The 25,403-nt window shown below is 48.1% G+C and overlaps 1 protein-coding gene across 11 annotated transcripts in view; it reads right to left on the bottom strand.

Moving 5' to 3' along the window:
- Positions 1-25,403, bottom strand: part of LOC134995897 (zinc finger protein 768-like) — a 923,052-nt gene that overhangs the window by 688,698 nt on the left and 208,951 nt on the right. The window contains exons 1-2 of one of the 11 annotated variants that reach the window (XM_063951152.1): positions 21,723-21,938; positions 5,331-5,473 (exon numbers count right to left, since the gene is read on the bottom strand). The exons of 9 other annotated variants lie outside the window; for them this stretch is intronic. In XM_063951152.1, the coding sequence (XP_063807222.1) occupies positions 5,331-5,450 (120 nt within the window). In that variant the 5' untranslated portion in view covers positions 5,451-5,473; positions 21,723-21,938. Of the gene's footprint in view, positions 1-5,330; positions 5,474-21,076; positions 21,266-21,722; positions 21,939-25,403 lie in introns of those variants that run through there. One more of the 11 variants, XM_063951153.1, reaches the window with a different exon arrangement.

The raw sequence follows: 25,403 nt of genomic DNA, 5'->3' as shown, positions 1-25,403 counted from the left end.
CACTTGGGACGGGCGCCCAGCATCCACTACGGACTATGAGAAATAGATTTACCGGTAAGTAAAATCTTATTTTCTCTAACGTCCTAGTGGATGCTGGGGACTCCGTAAGGACCATGGGGATTATACCAAAGCTCCCAAACGGGCGGGAGAGTGCGGATGACTCTGCAGCACCGAATGAGCAAACACAAGGTCCTCCTCAGCCAGGGTATCAAACTTGTAGAACTTTGCAAAGGTGTTTGAACCTGACCAAGTAGCCGCTCGGCAAAGCTGTAAATGCCGAGACCACTCGGGCAGCCGCCCAAGAAGAGCCCATCTTCCTTGTGGAATGGGCCCTAACTGATTTAGGCAGCGGCAACCCAGCCGCAGAATGAGCCTGCTGAATAGTGTTACAGATCCAGCGAGCAATAGTTTGCTTTGAAGCAGGCGCCCCAAGCTTGTTGGAAGCATACAGGATAAACAAAGATTCTGTTTTCCTGACCTTAGCCGTTCTGGCTACATAAACCTTCAAAGCCCCGATCCAGTGACTCGGAATCTTCCAAGTCAGTAGTAGCCACAGGCACCACAATAGGTTGGTTTATATGAAAGGATGAAACCACTTTCGGCAGAAATTGTGGGCGGGTCCGCAATTCTGCTCTATCCGCATGGAAAACCAGATAAGGGCTTCTATGTGACAAAGCCGCCAATTCTGACACACGCCTAGCCGAAGCCAAGGCTAATAGCATGACCACCTTCCACGTGAGATATTTTACTTCCACCGTTTTGAGTGGTTCAAACAAATGTGATTTCAGGAAACTCAACACCACGTTAAGATCCCAAGGTGCCACTGGAGGCACAAAAGGGGGCTGAATATGCAGCACTCCCTTTACAAACGTCTGAACTTCAGGCAGAGAAGCCAGTTCTTTTTGAAAGAAAATGGATAAGGCCGAAATCTGAACCTTAATGGAACCCAATTTAAGGCCCAAAGTCACTCCCGACTGTAGGAAGTGAAGGAAACGACCCAGCTGGAATTCCTCCGTAGGGGCATTCCTGGCCTCACACCAAGCCACATATTTTCGCCATATACGGTGATAATGTTGAGCCGTCACATCCTTCCTAGCCTCTATCAGCGTAGGAATGACCTCATCCGGAATGCCTTTTTCTGCTAGGATCCGGCGTTCAACCGCCATGCCGCAATATCTCTGCAGCTTTTTGTTGAGGCGGGATGCCATCATGTCCACCTGTGGCAGTTCCCACCGACTTGCAATCTGTGTGAAGACTTCTTGATGAAGTCCCCACTCTCCCGGGTGGAGGTCGTGCCTGCTGAGGAAGTCTGCTTCCCAGTTGTCCACTCCCGGAATGAACACTGCTGACAGTGCGCTTACGTGATTCTCCGCCCAGCGAAGAATTCTGGTGGCTTCCGCCATCGCCACCCTGCTCCTTGTGCCGCCTTGGCGGTTTACATGAGCCACTGCGGTGATGTTGTCTGATTGAATCAGAACCGGTTGGTCGCGAAGCAGGGACTCCGCTTGACGTAGGGCGTTGTACATGGCCCTTAGTTCCAGGATGTTGATGTGAAGGCAAGTCTCTTGACTTGACCAAAGCCCTTGGAAATTTCTTCCCTGTGTGACTGCCCCCCACCCTCGGAGGCTTGCATCCGTGGTCACCAGGACCCAGTCCTGAATGCCGAATCTGCGACCTTCGAGAAGGTGAGCACTCTGCAGCCACCACCGGAGAGACACCCTGGCCCTGAGAGATAGGGTGATTAACCTATGCATCTGAAGATGTGATCCGGACCACTTGTCCTGTAAGTCCCATTGGAAGGTCCTCGCATGGAACCTGCCGAAGGGAATGGCCTCGTATGATGCCACCATCCTTCCCAGGACTCGAGTGCAGTGATGCACTGACACCTGTTTTGGTTTTAATAGATTCCTGACCAGTGTCATGAGCTCCTGAGATCTCTCTATCGGGAGATAAACCCTTTTCTGGTCTGTGTCTAGGATCATGCCTAGGAGAGGCAGATGAGCTGTAGGAACCAACTGCGACTTTGGAATATATAGAATCCAGCCGTGTTGCCGTTACACTTCCAGAGAAAGTGATACGCTGTTCAGCAACTGCTCTCTTGATCTCGCTTTTATGAGGAGATCGTCCAAGTACGGGATAATAGTGACACCTTGCTTCCGCAGGAGCACCATAATTTCCGCCATTACCTTGGTGAATATTCTCGGGGCCGTGGAGAGACCAAACGGCAACGTCTGAAATTGGTAATGACAATCCCGTACAGCAATTCTGAGGTACGCCTGATGAGGTGGATAAATGGGGATATGAAGGTATGCATCCTTTATGTCCAGAGTCACCATAAAATCTCCCCCTTTCAGGCTTGCAATGACCGCTCTCAGCGATTCCATCTTGAACTTGAACCTTTTCAGGTATATGTTCAGGGATTTTAAATTCAATATGGGTCTGACCGAACCGTCCGGTTTCGGGACTACAACATGGTCGAATAATAACCCCCTCCTTGTTGAAGGAGGGGAACCTTGACCACCACCTGTTGAAGATACAATTTGTGAATTGCAGTTAACACTGTTTCCCTCTCGTGGGGGGAAGCCGGCAGGGCCGTCGGTGAGGGGGCATCTCCTCAAAGTCCAGCTTGTATCCCTGAGACACAATATCTATTGCCCAGGGATCTAACAGGGAGTGCTCCGCCTGTGGAGCCCCAGCGACATGCGGTGGATTTTGTAGAGGCCGGGGAGGACTTCTGTTCCTGGGAACTAGCTGTGTTGTGCAGCTTCTTTCCTCTGCCCCTGCCTCTGGCAAGATAGGACGCACCTCGGACTTTCTTGTTTCTTTGCTCCAAAGGCTGCATTTGATAATGTCGTGCTTTCCTAGGCTGTGCAGGAATATAAGGCAAAATATCAGAATTACCAGCTATAGCTGTGGAGACCAGGTCCGAGAACCCTTCTCCACACAATCCTCAGCCTTCCATATGCCTCTTAAGTCGGCATCATCTGTCCATTGCATATTCTACGGGACACGTCAAGCAGAAATCGACATAGCTTTGACTCTAGGACCCAGTAGACTCATGTCTCTTTGGGCATGTTTTATATATATATATCTCTTAAGACAGCATCTTTAATATATATATATATCTCTCTCTCTCTCTATTTATATATATATATATACATATATATATATATATATATATATATATATATACACATACATATATATATATATATATATATATATATATATACACATATACACACACACTAGGGTCTCAATCTCTGCTGATAAGGTACCTGTCCACGCTGCCACAGCGCTATAATCCCATGCCGACACAATCGCCGGTCTGAGTAGTGTACCAGAATGTGCACGCTATCTGCAGGATCCCTGAGGACAGCTGCTAAGTCAGGGCTACCTTTTGGGCAAACGTGACACCCTAGGGGAAGATTCCCATCGTATCCTGGCCCTAGTAGGGAAAGGATACTCCCTGAGAAATCTTTGTGGGAAACTGCAGTCTCTTGTCTGGAGATTCCCGCTCTTTTTCTTCATGAGAGGAGGGAAATTTACCTCAGCTTTCTTCCCCTTAAACATGTGTACCCTTGTGTCAGGGACAGATGAGTCATCAGTGATATGCAAATCATCTTTTATTACAATAATCATATATTGAATACTTTTCTGCCATTTCGGCTGTAACTTTGCATTATCGTAGTCGACACTGGAGTCAGACTCCGTGTCGATATCAGTGTCTATTATTTTGGATAGTGATCATTGAGAGACTCTGAAGGTCTCTGCGACATAGGGACAGACATGGGTAGATTCCCTGTCTGTTCCCTAATCTTTTGTGCAATAAATTCACCTTAGCACTTAATTACACATATCCAAACAGGTGTCGGCGTTGTCGACGGAGACACCCTCTCACACACATATTTGCTCCATCTCCTCCTTAGGGGAGCCTTTTACCTCAGACATGTCGACACACACGTACCGACACACCACACACTCAGGGAATGCTCATCTGAAGACAATTCCCCCACAAGGCCCTTTGGAGAGACAGAGAGAGAGTATGCCAGCACACACCCCAGCGCTATTAACCCAGGAATAACACAGTAACTTAATGTTAACCCAGTAGCTGCTGTTTATATTGATTTTTGCGCCTAATTATGTGCCCCCCACTCTTTTTACCCTCTTCTACCGTGTAACTGCAGGGGAGAGGCTGGGGAGCTTCCTCTCAGCGGTGCTGTGGAGAAAAAACATGGCGCTGGTGAGTGCTGAGGAAGAAGCCCCGCCCCCTCGACGGCAGGCTTCTGTCCCGCCTTCATGTACAATTTTTGGCGGGGGCTCATACATATATACAGTGCCCAACTGTATATTATGCAAACGTTTGCCAAAGAGGTCTCTAATTGCTGCCCAGGGCGCCCCCCCCCCCCCCCTGCGCCCTTACAGTGACCGGAGTATGTGGGTGTAGTGTGGGAGCAATGGCGCACAGCTGCAGTGCTGTGCGCTACCTCAGTGAAGACTGGAGTCTTCTGCCGCCGATTTCGAAGTCTTCTTGCTTCTTTCACCCGGCTTCTGTCTTCCGGCTCTGCGAGGGGGACCGCGGCGCGGCTCCGGGAGCGGACGACGAGGGTGAGATCCTGTGTACGATCCCTCTGGAGCTAATGGTGTCCAGTAGCCTAAGAAGCAGGACCTATCTGCAGAGAGTAGGGCTGCTTCTTTCCCCTCAGTCCCACGATGCAGGGAGTCTGTTGCCAGCAGAGCTCCCTGAAAATAAAAAAACCTAACAAAATACTTTCTTATAGCAAGCTCAGGAGAGCTCACTAAACAGCACCCAGCTCGTCCGGGCACAGATTCAAACTGAGGTCTGGAGGAGGGACATAGAGGGAGGAGCCAGAGCACACCAGAATCTAAATTCTTTCTTAAAGTGCCCATGTCTCCTGCGGAGCCCGTCTATTCCCCATGGTCCTTACGGAGTCCCCAGCATCCACTAGGACGTTAGAGAAATAAGTCTTACAGTACACCGACTGCCCACACATAATGGAAGTAGCCAACTGGGGCTCTGAATTACTATTTATGATAATGTCGCCAGTCAGCTATGCACCAGTGACATCACAGAGACATGAGATATATCTGACACTTGGTGCCTCGTGCCTTAGAGCTGTCACCCATTCATAGTGAATTGGTGGGTTACAGTGCAGTAAGGGCTGTTCAGTACACAAAATGGCTGCCCGCACGGTATACTGACAAGAGGTGCACTATAATGGAAAGAATGCCAGCTGCTACTACCCCGGGCACTGTGACCCTGTAGTTCCGCTAGTAAATAGAACAGTGAGGTATCTAGCGCCTCTTACCTCTCTAGTCAGCAGACAGATAATCTCCATGGTGAGACTCAGCAGCTTGTCTATGATCAGGTCTTTGTTTCTGTCACTCAGTAGCGAGTGCCGGATATGTTCCAGGACCTGGACCTCCATGGCTGGTCTTCAGGTGACGTCTCCTAAGGGAAGGGAATACAATGTTCTGTCAGCTCCATATATGTCATTTGCTCCCAGAGTCTCTGCCACATAGAAGGAGCCGCATCACCCATCTATTCCGGGCGCAGAAGACATCAGTGTCACTTACTGCACCATACACCATCTGTACATGGCCGCAACATCAGCTCTTCTCCGGCAGCCATTTTACTTTTCTTTTATAGGATGCTTAAATCTACAAATCTATATGGACTTGTAAATGGCGGTGGTGGTGGGGAGGCGTGGCAAGTGGGGGATGCGCAGCGCGATATACGCTGTAACTGCGGGCTCTGATATATTCCTCTATATAACACAGCAAGCATATAAGCGAGCCGGAGACACCCCCCTGAGACCCCCTATTCTATGTCAGGGTGAGATGTAAATGACGGGCGAGTTAGTGGAAGAGCTGGGCCTCTTTCTTCACAAAGCGCCCCAAAATGGCAGCCACAGTCATGGACTGGATAAAACAGGGACATCAGATCTGGTGGACAGCACAGCAGGAACACAGAATGCCTCATCCAACTGTCTGCAGATCAGTTCCCTGCAGAACCACATAGACCAGAGGCACCCAAACTTTTTTCTTGGAGAGCCGTAGTAAGAAAATGACTTTGGACAGAGACACAAGACCAACAGCGCTATCCCAACTCTCCTCGGAATGCTGGCGCCGGCATCTCCACAAGGAGCACAATCCCGCTGCCGTGATCCTGAACGAGGGTTTGCGGAGGCAGACGACAGTGAGCCGCGGGGGTGGTGGGAGGTTAGTTTTAGGCTGGGGGGGGGGAGGAAGGGATAGGCTGCGGGGAAGGAAGGGATAGGCTGCAGGGAGGGTTAGTATGCCACACTGTAATACCCCCAATAGATATGCCCCACTGTAGTACCCCTTTTGATAATATGCCACTGTAACGCCCCCTATAGATAATATGCAAAACTGTAATGCCCCCAAAAGATAATATGCCGCACTGTAATGCCCCTATAGATAATATGCCACACTGTAATGCCCCTAAAGATTATATGCCACGCTGTAATGCCCCAATAGATTATATAACACACTGTAATGCCCCAATAAATATGCCACACTGTAATACCCCCAATAGATAATATGCCCCACTGTGTACCCCTTTTGATAATATACCACACTGTAATGCCCCCTATAGATAATATGCCACACTGTAATGCCCCCAAAAGATAATATGCCACACGGTAATGCCCCCAAAAGATAATATGAGACACTGTAATGCCCCTATGGATTATATGCCACACTGTAATGCCCATATAGATTATATGCCACACTGTAATGCCCCTATAGATAATATACCACACTGTAATGCACCAGTAAATATGCCACACTGTAATGCCCCCTATAGATATTATACCACACTGTACTGCCCCTATATATAATATTCCATAATGCAATATCCCCTATACTTAATATGCCACACTGCAATATCCCCTATTGATAATATGGCACACTGTAATGCCCCAATAGATAATATGCCACACTGTAATGCCCCCTATAGATAATATGCCACACTGTACTGCCCCTGTAGATAATATTCCACACTGCAATATCCCCTATATATAATATGCCAAACTGCAATATCCCCTATAGATAATATGCCACACTGTAATACCCCCTATAGTTAATATGCTACACTGTAATGTCCCCTATAGATAATATACCACACTGTAATGCACCCTATAGATAATATGCCACACTGTAATGTCACCTATGGATAATATGCCACACTGTAATACCCCCTATAGATAATATGCCACACTGTAATGCCCTTTATAGATAATATGCACACTGTAATGCCCCTATAAATATACCACACTGTAATGCACACTATTGATAATATGCCACACTGTAATACCCCTACAGATAATATGCCACACTGTAATGCCCCTATAGATAATATGCCACACTGTGATGTCCCTTATAGATAATATAACACACTGCAATATCCCCTATAGATAATATGCCACACTGCAATATCCCCTATAGATATGGCACACGGTAATATTCCCTATAGTTAATATGCCACACTGTAATGCCCCCTATAGATAATATGACACTGTAATGCCCCTATAGAGAATATGCTGCACTGTAATGCCCCTATTGATAATATGCCACATTGCAATGCCCCCTATACATAATATGCCACACTGTAATATCCACTATAGATAATATGCCACACTGTAATGCCCCCTATAGATTATATGGTGCACTGTAATGCCCACAATAAAATAAGAATTTACTTACCGATAATTCTATTTCTCGGAGTCCGTAGTGGATGCTGGGGTTCCTGAAAGGACCATGGGGAATAGCGGCTCCGCAGGAGACAGGGCACAAAAGTAAAGCTTTCCGATCAGGTGGTGTGCACTGGCTCCTCCCCCTATGACCCTCCTCCAAGCCAGTTAGGTACTGTGCCCGGACGAGCGTACACAATAAGGGAGGAATTTTGAATCCCGGGTAAGACTCATACCAGCCACACCAATCACACCGTACAACTTGTGATCTAAACCCAGTTAACAGTATGATAACAGCGGAGCCTCTGAAAAGATGGCTCACAACAATAATAACCCGATTTTTGTAACTATGTACAAGTATTGCAGATAATCCGCACTTGGGATGGGCGCCCAGCATCCACTACGGACTCCGAGAAATAGAATTATCGGTAAGTAAATTCTTATTTTCTCTATCGTCCTAGTGGATGCTGGGGTTCCTGAAAGGACCATGGGGATTATACCAAAGCTCCCAAACGGGCGGGAGAGTGCGGATGACTCTGCAGCACCGAATGAGAGAACTCCAGGTCCTCCTTAGCCAGGGTATCAAATTTGTAGAATTTAGCAAACGTGTTTGCCCCTGACCAAGTAGCTGCTCGGCAAAGTTGTAAAGCCGAGACCCCTCGGGCAGCCGCCCAAGATGAGCCCACCTTCCTTGTGGAATGGGCATTTACATATTTTGGCTGTGGCAGGCCTGCCACAGAATGTGCAAGCTGAATTGTATTACACATCCAACTAGCAATAGTCTGCTTAGAAGCAAGAGCACCCAGTTTGTTGGGTGCATACAGGATAACAGCAAGTCAGTTTCCCTGACTACAGCCGTCCTGGAACATATTTTCAGGGCCCTGACAACATCTAGCAACTTGGAGTCCTCCAAGTCCCTAGTAGGTGCAAGGCACCACAATAAGCTGGTTCAGGTGAAACACTGACACCACCTTAGGGAGAGAACTGGGGACGAGTCCGCAGCTCTGCCCTGTCCGAATGGACAAACAGATATGGGCTTTTTTGAGAAAAAACCACCAATTTGACACTCGCCTGGTCCAGGCCAGGGCCAAGAGCATGGTCACTTTTCATGTGAGATGCTTCAAATCCACAGATTTGACTGGTTGTAAACCAATGTGATTTTGAGGAATCCCAGAACTACGTTGAGATCCCACAGTGCCACTGGAGGCACAAAAGGGGGTTGTATATGCAATACTCCCTTGACAAACTTCTGGACTTCAAGAACTGAAGCCAATTCTTTCTGGAAGAAAATCGACAGGGCCGAAATTTGAACCATAATGGACCCCAATTTGAGGCCCATAGACACTCCTGTTTGCAGGAAATGCAGGAAACGACCGAGTTGAAATTTCTTTGTGGGGCCTTCCTGGCCTCACACCACGCAACATATTTTCGCCACATTTGGTGATAATGTTGTGCGGTCACCTCCTTTCTGGCTTTGACCAGGGTAGGAATGACCTCTTCCGGAATGCCTTTTTCCCTTAGGATCCGGCTTTCCACCGCCATGCCGACAAACGCAGCTGCGGTAAGTCTTGGAACAGACATGGTACTTGCTGAAGCAAGTCCCTTCTTAGCGGCAGAGGCCATAAGACCTCTGTAAGCATCTCTTGAAGTTCCGGGTACCAAGTCCTTCTTGGCCAATCCGGAGCCATGAATATAGTTCTTACTCCTCTACGTCTTATAATTCTCAGCACCTTAGGTATGAGAAGCAGAGGAGGGAACACATACACCGACTGGTACACCCACGGTGTTACCAGAACGTCCACAGCTATTGCCTGAGGGTCTCTTGACCTGGCGCAATACCTGTCCCGTTTTTTGTTCAGACGGGACGCCATCATGTCCACCTTTGGTATTTCCCAACGGTTTACAATCATGTGGAAAAAACTTCCCGATGAAGTTTCCACACTCCCGGGTGGAGGTCGTGCCTGCTGAGGAAGTCTGCTTCCCAGTTTCCATTCCCGGGATGAAACACTGCTGACAGTGCTATCACATGATTTTCCGCCCAGCGAAAAGTCCTTGCAGTTTTTGCCATTTCCCTCCTGCTTCTTGTGTCGCCCTGTCTGTTTACGTGGGCGACTGCCGTGATGTTTTTCCCACTGGATCAATACCGGCTGACCTTGAAGCAGAGGTTTTGCTAAGCTTAGAGCATTATAAATTTACCCTTAGCTCCAGTATATTTATGTGGAGAAAAGTCTCCAGACTTGATCACACTCCCTGGAAATTTTTTCCTTGTGTGACTGCTCCCCAGCCTCTCGGGCTGGGCTCCGTGGTCACCAGCATCCAATCCTGAATGCCGAATCTGCGGCCCTCTAGAAGATGAGCACTCTATAACTACCACAGGAGAGACACCCTTGTCCTTGGATATAGGGTTATCCGCTGATGCATCTGAAGATGCGATCCGGACCATTTGTCCAGCAGATCCCACTGAAAAGTTCTTGCGTGAAATCTGCCGAATGGAATTGCTTCGTAGGAAGCCACCATTTTTACCAGGACCCTTGTGCAATGATGCACTGTTTTTAGGAGGTTCCTGACTAGCTCGGATAACTCCCTGGCTTTCTCTTCCGGGAGAAACACCTTTTTCTGGACTGTGTCCAGAATCATCCCTAGGCACAGCAGACGTGTCGTCGGGATCAGCTGCGATTTTGGAATATTTAGAATCCACCCGTGCTGTTGTAGCAGTATCCGAGATAGTGCTACTCCGACCTCCAACAGTTCCCTGGACTATGCCCTTATCAGGAGATCGTCCAAGTAAGGGATAATTAAGACGCCTTTTCTTCGAAGAAGAATCATCATTTCGGCCATTACCTTGGTAAAGACCCGGGGTGCCGTGGACAATCCAAACGGCAGCGTCTGAAACTGATAGTGACAGTTCTGCACCACGAACCTGAGGTACCCTTAGTGAGAAGGGCAAATTTGGGACATAGAGGTAAGCATCCCTGATGTCCCGGGACACTATATAGTCCCCTTCTTCCTGGTTCGTTATCACTGCTCTGAGTGACTCCATCTTGATTTGAACCTTTGTAAGTGTTCAAAAAATTTTTTAGAATAAGTCTCACCTAGCCATCTGGCTTCAGTACCACAATATAGTGTGGAATAATACCCCTTTTCTTGTAGTAGGAGGGGTAATTTAATTATCACCTGCTGGGAATACAGCTTGTGAATTTTTTCCCATACTGCCTCCTTGTCGGAGGGAGACCTTGGTAAAGCAGACTTCAGGAGCCTGCGAAGGGGAAACGTCTCGACATTCCAATCTGTACCCCCGGGATACTACTTGTAGTATCCAGGGGTCCTGTACGGTCTCAGCGCCATGCTGAGAACTTGTCAGAAGCGGTGGAACGCTTCTGTTCCTGGGAATGGGCTGCCTGCTGCAGTCTTCTCCCCTTTCCTCTATCCCTGGGCAGATATGATCTTATAGGGACGAGAGGACTGAGGCTGAAAAGACGGTGTCTTTTTCTGCAGAGATGTGACTTAGGGTAAAAAACGGTGGATTTTCCAGCAGTTGCCGTGGCCACCAGGTCCGATGGACCGACCCCAAATAACTCCTCTTCCTTTATACGGCAATACACCTTTGTGCCGTTTGGAATCTGCATCACCTGACCACTGTCGTGTCCATAACATCTTCTGGCAGTTATGGACATCGCATTTACTCATGATGCCAGAGTGCAAATATTCCTCTGTGCATCTCGCATATATAGAAATGCATCCTTTAAATGCTCTATAGTCAATAAAATACTGTCCCTGTCAAGGGTATCAATATTTTTAGTCAGGGAATCCGACCAAGCCACCCCAGCTCTGCACATCCAGGCTGAGGCGATCGCTGGTCGCAGTATAACACCAGTATGTGTGTATATACTTTTTATGATATTTTCCAGCCTCCTGTCAGCTGGTCCTTGAGGACGGCCCTATCTATAGACGGTACCGCCACTTGTTTTGATAAGCGTGTGAGCGCCTTATCCACCTTAAGGGGTGTTTCCCAACGCGCCCTAACTTCTGGCGGGAAAGGGTATACCGCCCATAATTTTCTATCGGGGGGAACCCACGCATCATCACACACTTTATTTAATTTATCTGATTCAGGAAAAACTATGGTAGTTTTTTCACATCCCACATAATACCCTCTTTTGTGGTACTTGTAGTATCAGAAATATGTAACACCTCCTTCATTGCCTTTAACGTGTGGCTCTAATAAGGAATACGTTTGTTTATTCACCGTCGACACTGGATTCAGTGTCCCTGTCTGTGTCTGTGTCGACCGACTAAAGTAAACGGGCGTTTTAAAACCCCTGACGGTGTTTTTGAGACGTCTGGACCGGTACTAATTGTTTGTCGGCCGTCTCATGTCGTCAACCGACCTTGCAGCGTGTTGACATTATCACGTAATTTCCTAAATAAGCCATCCATTCCAGTGTCGACTCCCTAGAGAGTGACATCACCATTACAGGCAATTGCTCCGCCTCCTCACCAACATCGTCCTCCTACATGTCGACACACACGTACCGACACACAGCACACACACACAGGGAATGCTCTTATAGAGGACAGGACCCACTAGCCCTTTGGAGAGACAGAGGGAGAGTTTGCCAGCACACACCAAAAACGCTATAATTATATAGGGACAACCTTTTATAAGTGTTTTCCCTTATAGCATCTTAATATATATAAGCATATCGCCAAATTAGTGCCCCCCCTCTCTGTTTTAACCCTGTTTCTGTAGTGCAGTGCAGGGGAGAGCCTGGGAGCCTTCCCTCCAGCCTTTCTGTGAGGGAAAATGGCGCTGTGTGCTGAGGAGATAGGCCCCGCCCCTTTTTCGGCGGCCTCGTCTCCCGCTCTTAACGGATTCTGGCAGGGGTTAAATATCTCCATATAGCCTCCGGAGGCTATATGTGAGGTATTTTTAGCCAAACTAGGTATTCATTTGCCTCCCAGGGCGCCCCCCTCCCAGCGCCCTGCACCCTCAGTGACTGCCGTGTGAAGTGTGCTGAGAGGAAAATGGCGCACAGCTGCAGTGCTGTGCGCTACCTTTAGAAGACTGAGGAGTCTTCTGCCGCCGATTCTGGACCTCTTCTTACTTCAGCATCTGCAAGGGGGCCGGCGGCAAGGCTCCGGTGACCATCCAGGCTGTACCTGTGATCGTCCCTCTGGAGCTAATGTCCAGTAGCCAAGAAGCCAATCCATCCTGCACGCAGGTGAGTTCACTTCTTCTCCCCTAAGTCCCTCGTTGCAGTGATCCTGTTGCCAGCAGGACTCACTGTAAAATAAAAAACCTAAGCTAAACTTTTCTAAGCAGCTCTTTAGGAGAGCCACCTAGATTGCACCCTTCTCGGCCGGGCACAAAAATCTAACTGGCTTGGAGGAGGGTCATAGGGGGAGGAGCCAGTGCACACCACCTGATCGGAAAGCTTTACTTTTGTGCCCTGTCTCCTGCGGAGCCGCTATTCCCCATGGTCCTTTCAGGAACCCCAGCATCCACTAGGACGATAGAGAAATAATATGCCACACTATAATGGTCCCTATAGATAATATACCACTGTAATGCCCCCTAAAGATAATATGCCACACTGTGATGCCCCCTATAGAGAATATGCCACACTGTAATGCCCCCTATAGATAATATACCACAATGTAATGCACCCCATAGATAATATGCCACACTGTAATGTCACCTATGGATAATATGCCACACTGTAATGCCCCCTGTAGATAATATGCCACACTGTAATACCCCCTATAGATAATATGCCACACTGTAATGCCCTTTATAGATAATATGCACACTGTAATGCCCCTATAAATAATATGCCACACTGTAATGTCCCATATAGATATGCCACACTGCAATATCCCCTATAGTTAATATGCCACACTGTAAAGCCCCCTCTAGAGAATATACCACACTGTAATGCCCCCTATTGATAATATGCCACACTGTAATACCCCTATAGATAATATGCCACACTGTAATGCCCCCTATAGATAATATGCCACACTGTGATGTCCCTTATAGATAACACACTGCAATATCCCATATAGATAATATGCCACACTGCAATATCCCCTATAGATATGGCACACGGTAATATTCCCTATAGTTAATATGCCACACTGTAATGCCCCTATAGATAATATACCATACTGTAATGCACCCTATTGATATGTCACACTGTAATACCCCCTATAGATAATATGCCACAATGTAATACCCCCTATAGCTAATATGCCACACTGTAATGCCCCCTATAGATAATATGACACTGTAATGCCCCTATAGAGAATATGCTGCACTGTAATGCCCCCTATTGATAATATGCCACATTGCAATGCCCCCTATACATAATATGCCACACTGTAATATCCACTATAGATAATATGCCACACTGTAATGTCCCCTATAGATTATATGGTGCACTGTAATGCCCACAATAAATAATATGCCACACTATAATGGTCCCTATAGATAATATACCACTGTAATGCCCCCTAAAGATAATATGCCACACTGTGATGCCCCCTATAGAGAATATGCCACACTGTAATGCCCCCTATAGATAATATACCACAATGTAATGCACCCCATAGATAATATGCCACACTGTAATGCCCCCTATAGATAATATGCCACACTGTGATGTCCCTTATAGATAATATAACACACTGCAATATCCCCTATAGATAATATGCCACACTGCAATATCCCCTATAGATATGGCACACGGTAATATTCCCTATAGTTAATATGCCACACTGTAATGCCCCTATAGATAATATACCATACTGTAGTGCACCCTATTGATAATATGTCACACTGTAATACCCCCTATAGATAATATGCCACAACGTAATACCCCCTATAGCTAATATGACACACTGTAATGCCCCCTATAGATAATATGACACTGTTATGCCCCTATAGAGAATATGCTGCACTGTAATGCCCCCTATTGATAATATGCCACATTGCAATGCCCCCTATACATAATATGCCACACTGTAAATCACCTATAGATAATATGCCACACGGTAATGCCCCCTATAGATTATATGGTGCACTGTAATGCCCACAATAAATAATATGCCACACTATAATGGCCCCTATAGATAATATACCACTGTAATGCCCCTAAAGATAATATGCCACACTGTGATGCCCCCTATAGATAATATGCCACACTATAATGCCCCTATACATATGCCACATTGTAATGCCCCCTATAGATAATATGCCACACTGTAATGCCCCCTGTACATAATATGCCACACTGTAATGTCCCCTATAGATAATATGCCACACTGCAATATCCCCTATAGATAATATGCCACACTAATGCCCTATAGATTATATGCCACATTGTAATGCCCCCTATAGATATGCCACACTGTAATGTCCTTTATAGATAATATGCCACACTGTAATGCCCCCTATACATAATATGCCACACTGCAATGTCCACCATAGATAATATGCCACACTGCAATATCCCCTATAGATAATATGCCACACTGTAATGCCCCTATAGATGATATGCCACATTGTAATGCCCCCTGTAGATAATATGCCACACTGTAATGCCCCCTATACATAATATGCCACACTGTAATGTCCCCTATAGATAATATGCCACACTGCAATATCCCCTATAGATAATATGCCACACTGTAATGCCCTATAGATGATATGCCACATTTTAATGCCCCCTATAGATATGCCACACTGTAATGTCCTTTATAGATAATATGCCACACTGTAATGCCCCCTATACATAATATGCCACACTGCTATATCCCCTATAGATAATATGCCACACTGCAATATCCCCTATAGATAATATGCCACACTGCAATATCCCCTATAGATAATATGCCACACTGCAATATCCCCTATAGATAATATGCCACACTGCAATATCCCCTATAGATAATATGCCACACTGCAATATCCCCTATAGATAATATGCCACACTGCAATATCCCCTATAGATAATATGCCACACTGCAATATCCCCTATAGATAATATGCCACACTGCAATATCCCCTATAGATAATATGTCACACTGTAATAATAAGATTTTACTTACCGGTAAATCTATTTCTCGTAGTCCGTAGTGGATGCTGGGGACACCGTAAGGACCATGGGGATAGACGGGCTCCGCAGGAGACATGGGCACTTTAAGAAAGAATTTAGGTTCTGGTGTGCTCTGGCTCCTCCCTCTATGCCCCTCCTCCAGACCTCAGTTAGAGAAACTGTGCCCAGAAGAGCGGACAGTACAAGGAAAGGATTTTGGTAATCCAGGGCAAGATTCATACCAGCCACACCAATCACACCGTATAACATGTGAAAACAACCAGATAACAATATGATAAACAACAGAGCATAAGGTCAACCCTGATGCAACCATAACATAACCCTTATTGAAGCAAAAACTATATACAAGTATTGCAGAAGAATTCCGCACTTGGGACGGGCGCCCAGCATCCACTACGGACTACGAGAAATAGATTTACCGGTAAGTAAAATCTTATTTTCTCTAACGTCCTAGTGGATGCTGGGGACTCCGTAAGGACCATGGGGATTATACCAAAGCTCCCAAACGGGCGGGAGAGTGCGGATGACTCTGCAGCACCGATTGAGCAAACACAAGGTCCTCCTCAGCCAGGGTATCAAACTTGTAGAGCTTTGCAAAAGTGTTTGAACCTGACCAAATAGCCGCTCGGCAAAGCTGTAATGCCGAGACCCCTCGGGCAGCCGCCCAAGAAGAGCCCACCTTCCTAGTGGAATGGGCCTTAACTGATTTTGGCAGCAGCAATCCAGCCGCAGAATGAGCCTGCTGAATCGTGTTACAGATCCAGCGAGCAATAGTGTGCTTTGAAGCAGGAGCACCAAGCTTGTTGGAAGCATACAGGAAAAACAAAGACTCTATTTTCCTGACCCTAGCCGTTCTGGCTACATAAACCTTCAAAGCCCTGACCACATCAAGCAACTCGGAATCCTCCAAGTCAGCAGTAGCCACAGACACCCCAGTAGGTTGGTTTATATGAAAGGATGAAACCACTTTTGCCAGAAATTGTGGACGGGTTCGCAATTCTGCTCTATCCGCATGGAAAACCAGAAAGGGGCTTTTATGTGACAAAGCCGCCAACTCTGACACACGCCTAGCCGAAGCCAAGGCTAATAGCATGACCACCTTCCACGTGAGATATTTCAACTCCACCGTTTTGAGTGGTTCAAACCAGTGGGATATCAGGAAACTTAACACCACGTTAAGATCCCAAGGTGCCACTGGAGGCACAAAAGGAGGCTGAATATGCAGCACTCCCTTTACAAACGTCTGAACGTCAGGTAGAGAAGCCAACTCCTTTTGAAAGAAAATGGAAAGGGCCGAAATCTGGACCTTAATGGAACCCAATTTTAGGCCCAAATTCACTCCGGACTGTAGGAAGTGAAGGAAACGGCCCAGCTGGAATTCCTCCGTAGGAGCATTCCTGGCCTCACACCAAGCAATATATTTTCGCCATATACGGTGATAATGTTGAGCTGTCACGTCCTTCCTAGCCTTTATCAGCGTAGGAATGACCTCATCCGGACTGCCTTTCTCTGCTAGGATCCGGCGTTCAACCGCCATGCCGTCAAACGCAGCCGCGGTAAGTCTTGGAACACACAGGGCCCCTGTTGCAACAAGTCCTGTTTTAGAGGAAGAGGCCACGGGTCCTCTGTGAGCATTTCTTGCAGATCTGGATACCAAGTCCTTTGTGGCCAATCTGGAACAATGTGTATTGTTCTCACTCCTCTTTTTCTGATTATTCTCAGCACCTTGGGTATGAGAGGAAGAGGAGGAAATACATAGACCGACTGGAACACCCAAGGTGTCACCAGGGCGTCTACAGCTATCGCCTGAGGGTCTCTTGACCTGGCGCAATACCTCTGTAGCTTTTTGTTGAGGCGGGATGCCATCATGTCCACCTGTGGCAGTTCCCACCGACTTGCAATCTGTGCGAAGACTTCCTGATGAAGTCCCCACTCTCCCAGGTGGAGGTCATGTCTGCTGAGGAAGTCTGCTTCCCAGTTGTCCACTCCCGGGATGAACACTGCTGACAGTGCGCTTACGTGATTTTCCGCCCAGCGAAGAATTCTGGTGGCTTCCGCCATCGCCACCCTGCTCCTTGTGCCACCTTGTCGGTTTACATGAGCCACTGCGGTGATGTTGTCTGACTGAATCAGAACCGGTTGGTCGCGAAGCAGGGTCTCCGCTTGACGTAGGGCGTTGTATATGGCCCTTAGTTCCAGGATGTTGATGTGAAGGCAAGTCTCCTGACTTGACCACAGACCTTGGAAATTTCTTCCCTGTGTGACTGCTCCCCACCCTCGGAGGCTTGCATCCGTGGTCACCAGGACCCAGTCCTGAATGCCGAATCTGCGGCACTCGAGAAGGTGAGCACTCTGCAGCCACCACAGGAGAGACACCCTGGCCCTGGGGGATAGGGTGATTAATCTATGCATCTGAAGATGTGATCCGGACCACTTGTCCAGTAAGTCCCATTGAAAGGTCCTCGCATGGAACCTGCCGAAGGAAATGGCCTCGTATGATGCCACCATCTTTCCCAGGACTCGAGTGCAGTGATGCACTGACACCTGTTTTGGTTTTAATAGGTTCCTGACCAGTGTCATGAGTTCCTGAGCTTTCTCTATCGAGAGATAAACCCTTTTCTGGTCTGTGTCTAGAATCATGCCTAGGAAAGGCAGACGAGTCGTAGGAACCAACTGCGACTTTGGAATATTTAGAATCCAGCCGTGTTGCCGTAACACTTCCAGAGAAAGTGCTACGCTGATCAGCAACTGCTCTCTTGATCTCGCTTTTATGAGGAGATCGTCCAAGTATGGGATAATTGTGACCCCTTGCTTCCTCAGGAGCACCATAATTTCCGCCATTACCTTGGTAAATATTCTCGGAGCCGTGGAGAGACCAAACGGCAACGTCTGAAATTGGTAATGACAATCCTGTACCACAAATCTGAGGTACTCCTGATGAGGTGGATAAATGGGGACATGAAGGTAAGCATCCTTTATGTCCAGAGACACCATAAAATCCCCCCCTTCCAGGCTTGCGATGACCGCTCTCAGCGATTCCAACTTGAACCTTTTCAGGTACATGTTCAGGGATTTTAAATTCAATATGGGTCTGACCGAACCGTCCGGTTTCGGGACTACAAACATGGTCGAATAATAACCCCTTCCTTGTTGAAGGAGGGGAACCTTGACCACCACCTGTTGAAGATACAATTTGTGAATTGCTGTAAACACTATTTCCCTCTCGTGGGGGGAAGCTGGCAGGGCCGATTTGAGGTATCGGTGAGGGGGCATCTCCTCGAATTCCAGCTTGTATCCCTGAGACACAATATCTATTGCCCAGGGATCCAACTGGGAGTGAACCCACTTGTGGCTGAAATTTCGAAGACGTGCCCCCACCGGGCCTAGCTCCGCCTGTGGAGCTCCAGCGTCATGCGGTGGATTTTGTAGAGGCCTGGGAGGACTTCTGTTCCTGGGAACTAGCTGTGTTGTGCAGCTTCTTTCCTCTGCCCCTGCCTCTGGCAAGAAAGGACGCACCTCGGACTTTCTTGTTTTTCTGTGATCGAAAGGACTGCATTTGATAATACGGTGCTCTCTTAGGCTGTGAGGAAACATATGGCAAAAAATTTGACTTTCCAGCAGTAGCTGTGGAGACCAGGTCCGAGAGACCCTCCCCAAACAATTCCTCACCTTTGTAAGGTAAAACCTCCATATGCCTTTTTGAGTCGGCATCACCTGTCCATTGCCGAGTCCACAGGACCCTTCTGGCAGAAATTGACATAGCATGTATTCTAGAACCCAGTAGACTAATGTCTTTTTGAGCATCTCTCATATATAAGACAGCGTCTTTAATGTGCCCCAAGGTCAACAATATAGTATCCTTGTCTAAGGTATCAATTTCCTTAGATAAGGTATCCGTCCGTGCTGCTACAGCACTACACACCCAGGCCGACGCGATCGCCGGCCTCAGCAAGGTACCCGAATGTGTATAAATGGACTTCAGGGTAACCTCCTGTTTGCGATCCGCAGCATCCTTGAGGGTAGCCGTATCCTGTGACGGCAGGGCTACCTTCTTGGATAAGCGTGTTAAAGCTTTGTCCACCTTAGGGGAGGATTCCCAGCGTAACCTGTCCGTTGGCGGGAAAGGATACGCCATAAGAATCCTTTTGGAGATCTGCAGTTTTTTATCTGGAGATACCCAAGCCTTTTCACATAACTCATTTAGCTCGTGTCAGGGGGGAAAGGTCACCTCCGGCTTCTTTTCCCCATACATATGTACCCTCTTGTCAGGGACTGGGGTTTCCTCTGTGATGTGCAACACATCCTTAATTGCTATAATCATATAACGGATGGATTTAGCCAATTTTGTAACTTTGCATCATCGTAATCGACACTGGAGTCAGAATCCATGTCGGTATCTGTGTCAACAATTTTGGATAGTGGGCGCTTCTGAGACCCTGACGGCCTCTGCGACATAGGATCAGGCACGGGTTGGGACCCTGACTGTCATGAGTCTTCAGCTTTTTCTAACCTTTTATGCAAGGAATTAACATTATCATTTAAACCTTCCATATATCCATCCAATCAGGTGTCGGCGCCGTCGGCGGAGACACCACATTAATTTGCTCCCGCTCTGCTTCCACATAGCCTTCCCCGTCAAACATGTCGACACAAGCGTACCGACACACCACACACACAGGGAATGCCCTTTTTGAAGACAGTTCCCCCACAAGGCCCTTTGGAGAGACAGAGAGAGTATGCCAGCACACACCCCAGCGCTATAAACCCAGGAATAACACAGTAACTTAATGTTAACCCAGTAGCTGCTGTTTATATTGTTATTGCGCCTAATTATGTGCCCCCCCTCTCTTTTTACCCTCTTCTACCGTGTATCTGCAGGGGAGAGCCTGGGGAGCTTCCTCTCAGCGGAGCTGTGGAGAAAAAATGGCGCTGGTGAGTGCTGAGGAAGAAGCCCCGCCCCCTCAGCGGCGGGCTTCTGTCCCGCTTAAATGTACAATTTTTGGCGGGGGCTCATACATATATACAGTGCCCAACTGTATATATGTTAAACTTTTGCCAAAAGAGGTCCCAATTGCTGCCCAGGGCGCCCCCCCCTGCGCCCTGCACCCTTACAGTGACCGGAGTATGTGAGGTGTGTGGGAGCAATGGCGCACAGCTGCAGTGCTGTGCGTTACCTCAGTGAAGAGCGGAGTCTTCTGCCGCCGATTTGAAGTCTTCACTTACCTGGCTTCTGTCTTCCGGCTCTGCGAGGGGGACGGCGACGCGGCTCTGGGATCAGGCGGCGAGGGTGAGATCCTGCGTACGATCCCTCTGGAGGTAATGGTGTCCAGTAGCCTAAGAAGCAGGACCTAGCTTCAGAGAGTAGGGCTGTTTCTCTCCCCTCTGTCCCTCGATGCAGGGAGTCTTTTGCCAGCAGAGCTTCCTGAAAATAAAAAACCTAACAAAATACTTTCTCTCAGGAGACCTCACTGAAAAGCACCCAGCTCGTCTGGGCACAGTATCAAACTGTGGTCTGGAGGAGAGGCATAGAGGGAGGAGCCAGAGCACACTAGAACCTAAATTCTTTCTTAAAGTGCCCATGTCTCCTGCGGAGCCCGTCTATCCCCATGGTCCTTACGGAGTCCCCAGCATCCACTAGGACGTTAGAGAAATCCCCTATAGTTAATATGCTGCACTGTAATGTCCCCATAGATAATATGCCACACTGTAATATCCCCTAAAGATAATATGCCACACTGTAATGCCCCCCCATAGATAATATGCCACACTGTGATTATATATATATATATATATATATATATATATATAAAAAAAATAGGCACTCTATAGGTAGTCTATGGCCACGGTGCCAGAGAGAGTGTGTCCTTACCCTGCAGCAGGATGTGTCTCTGGCTGATGGATAAACACTGTGCAAGCTTCTGTACACCAATTCGCCGCAAGGGCTGCTGGGAGCTGTAGTCCTTCCCAGCGGTGGCATGAGGTGTTAGAACTACAATTCCCAGACAGTATGTAGCCACGTGATGCGCATTCTGCCGGTGCCTGGAAGATGAGATGTGACTGTCCAATGAACGGGTGATACACTAGTGACTTAGGTACTGGTATGGGGACATATGATCTGGCGGCCATGTTTCTGAAGACCAATCCTAACAGCAGCAAGTTGGAAATATAGCAGACAAAATGGCCGCCGCCGCCAGTTAGATCCTGAGGTGTACGCAGTAGCAGCAAACGCCATACATCCCAACTTTATGTTCCGGAAATGAGGCGTGGCTTCGCGGTAAGGGGCATGGCCTCGCTCTAGCCATTGTTTTATAAACTCCGTGAGACGAAACGCAAGTTGGGGGATGGGTGGTTGCTAAGTGACTGCTGTGTGTAACTCCAGCCTGCTTGCCATCACTCTGTCCTCATCCACAGGCAGTGCTTGGAGCCAGAGCATCTGAGATTGATTATAAAGCCTGACAGTCCAGATGTATGGAGTGCAGAAAGATGATGAGCCTGATGTCTGATAAGAAGACCCTGGGCAGCAGCAGCTCTGTGTATCCCTGCCTGAGCAGCTCAGCCAGTCTCATTACACTGTGATCTGCTCCTCAGTGCAGCCTGTGTAATGTCCAGGTCCTGGCACAGAGTGTGGTGACCTGTAACTACTAATCTCTGCCTCATGCAGTCTGTGTGTAGGATAAAGCACTTCCCCTGGCTCCTTATGCAGTGAGGGGGCTGCTGTACCTCGGTTGCGTCTAGATTCTCTTCGTGCAGAGTACCTTTCCCATAACCCCCTGGGTCCATATCACAATCTATTTGGAATAGAAAAGTGTGGCAAGCGGAGCGGAGCGAGACACCGAGCCCGATGCGTGGCGAGCGTCCAATGCTGCATATAAAAAATAATAATACCCCAAACGAACGGAGAACGAAGAAAACATTTAGGAGCTGTTAGGGCAGAAGGTGTCTCCTGCCCACTTGTTTTGTCACGTCCAGGTCCTTTGCCGAAGGCAACACAGACACAACCGCTGTACCTCATCCTCATATCACACTCTCATTTATACTCTAATATGATTGGCAGACTGTAGCGAGGAGGTCACGACCCTGGGCGGCGTTTCCAGAAATGTTTTTTTTTTTGTCCCCCCTGTTTCCTGGGAGAGGTGATGCCAGTGTCTACGTCTTCTGATGCAGATTTACTGGTCCCGGCTATGAAGCTGCGAGGGCCGTTGTGAGCAATCTGAGGATACAGCTGTCCCGACCGGATTACATATGTTTTCCGGCGGACGGGATACCGCCTGTCAATATCCCACCAGCGGCATTCCACCCGCCAGAATGCTGGCAGCGAGGTGAGCGCTAAGAGTCTCCTTGCCGGCACAGTGGCTCGCTTCGCTTGCCACAGGATCTATTCCCACTCTATTGGTTTCATGGACACCCACAAGAGGGAATAGCACTGGTGCGCCGGGATTCCGGATGCTGGCTGTCGGGATTTCGGTATCAACGCCGGAATCCCGACTGCCGGCATATTGACTGCATCCCGTCTCGACCAATAGTCACGATGGTGAAGACGCACCTTATGGATCTGCGATGCCGGCAGGAGGGTCTTTTGTCCTTCTTCCGTAACAGCATATATGCACATCACTTACAAAGACTCAGCAGTGACGCGCATAGCGCCCATCTCTGAATTAGGCCCTATGTGTGGCACACACATCTTACGCTTAAAGTTTTAGCGCTGCTGTGTCTGCAGCTGAGGATGGCCATCTGTGTGTTCACCATTGATGGTTGCCATCGATAGCGAAACTGTGAGTGGCCATCGATGGCCATTAACTATGCTTTGGGAGACCGTCAATGGTTTCACTCATTGCCATTATGCCTGTGAATGACCCGCGGGCCAATCACAGACCGGAGGCAGGGCTTCACTGGTGCTGGGGGCGGAGCTATTCTCCCTGTCCCAGCATCTTTTAAAAAAACTATTCGTTTAGGCTAAGCCATCGTTGGAGAGAAACCATCGTTGGAGAGAAACTATTCAGCATTGGCTGTAAACCATCGATGATTAGGAATGGTCGATGGCCATCCCTACTGCAGCCTGAAGTTAGCCGGACAGGTGCCTTTGTTGACCATTTAGGTCATTTTGTAAAATCCGTCAATTACTGGAAGGCTTTTGTATATGTTTATTTCTCTAACGTCCTAGTGGATGCTGGGGACTCCGTAAGGAGACATGGGCACTTTAAGAAAGAATTTGGATTCTGGTGTGCTCTGGCTCCTCCCTCTATGTCCCTCCTCCATACCTCAGTTTGAATCTGTGCCCGAACGAGCTGGGTGCTACTTAGTGAGCTCTCCTGAGCTTGCTATAAGAAAGTATTTTGTTAGGTTTTTTATTTTCAGGGAGATCTGCTGGCAACAGACTCCCTGCATCGTGGGACTGAGGGGAGAGAAGCAGCCCTACTCGCTGAAGATAGGTCCTGCTTCTTAGGCTACTGGACACCATTAGCTCCAGATGGATCGTACACAGGATCTCACCCTTTGTCGTCCGATCCCGGAGCCGCGCCGCCGCCCCCCTCGCAGAGCCGGAAGACAGAAGCCGGGTGAAAGAAGCAAGAAGACTTCGAAAACGGCGGCAGAAGACTCCAGTCTTCAAACTGAGGTAGCGCACAGCACTGCAGCTGTGCGCCATTGCTCCCACACTACACCCACATACTCCGGTCACTGTAGGGTGCAGCAATTAGGACCTCTTGGCAAAAGTGGGCATATATACAGTTGGGCACTGTATATATGTATGAGCCCCCGCCATTATATTATATTATACAGAAACGCGGGACAGAAGCCCGCCGTCGAGGGGGCGGGGCTTCTTCCTCAGCACTCACCAGCGCCATTTTCTCTCCACAGCTCCGCTGACAGGAAGCTCCCCAGGCTCTCCCCTGCAGATTCTTGGTAGAAGAGGGTAAAAAGAGAGGGGGGGCACATAAATTTGGCGCAAAAACATAATATACAGCAGCTACTGGGTTAACACTAAGTTACTGTGTGATTCCTGGGACATATAGCGCTGGGGTGTGTGCTGGCATACTCTCTCTCTGTCTCTCCAAAGGGCCTTGTGGGGGAACTGTCTTCAAAAAAGAGCATCCCCTGTGTGTTTGTGGTGTGTCGGTACGCTTGTGTCGACATGTTTGACGAGGAAGGCTATGTGGAAGCAGAGCGGGAGCAAATGAATGTGGGGTCTCCGCCGACGGCGCCGACCCCTGATTGGATGGATATGTGGAAGGTTTTAAATGATAATGTTAATTCCTTGCATAAAAGGTTGGATAAAGCTGAAACCTTAGGACAGTCAGGGTCTCAACCCATGCCTGATCCGATGTTGCAGAGGCCGTCAGGGTCTCAGAAGCGCCCACTATCCCAAATTGTTGACACAGATACCGACATGGATTCTGACTCCAGTGTCGATTACGATGAGGCAAAGTTACAGCCTAAATTGGCTAAAGCCATCCGTTATATGATTATAGCAATGAAGGATGTGTTGCACATCACAGAGGAAACCCCAGTAACTGACAAGAGGGTTCATATGTATGGGGAAAAAAGGCAGGAG

The sequence above is a fragment of the Pseudophryne corroboree genome, chromosome 2 (genome assembly GCF_028390025.1).
Source record: "Pseudophryne corroboree isolate aPseCor3 chromosome 2, aPseCor3.hap2, whole genome shotgun sequence".
Taxonomy (NCBI): Eukaryota; Metazoa; Chordata; class Amphibia; order Anura; family Myobatrachidae; genus Pseudophryne; species Pseudophryne corroboree.
Note: the sequence above shows the minus strand (reverse complement) of the source record. Positions and strands in the feature narration are given on the sequence as shown.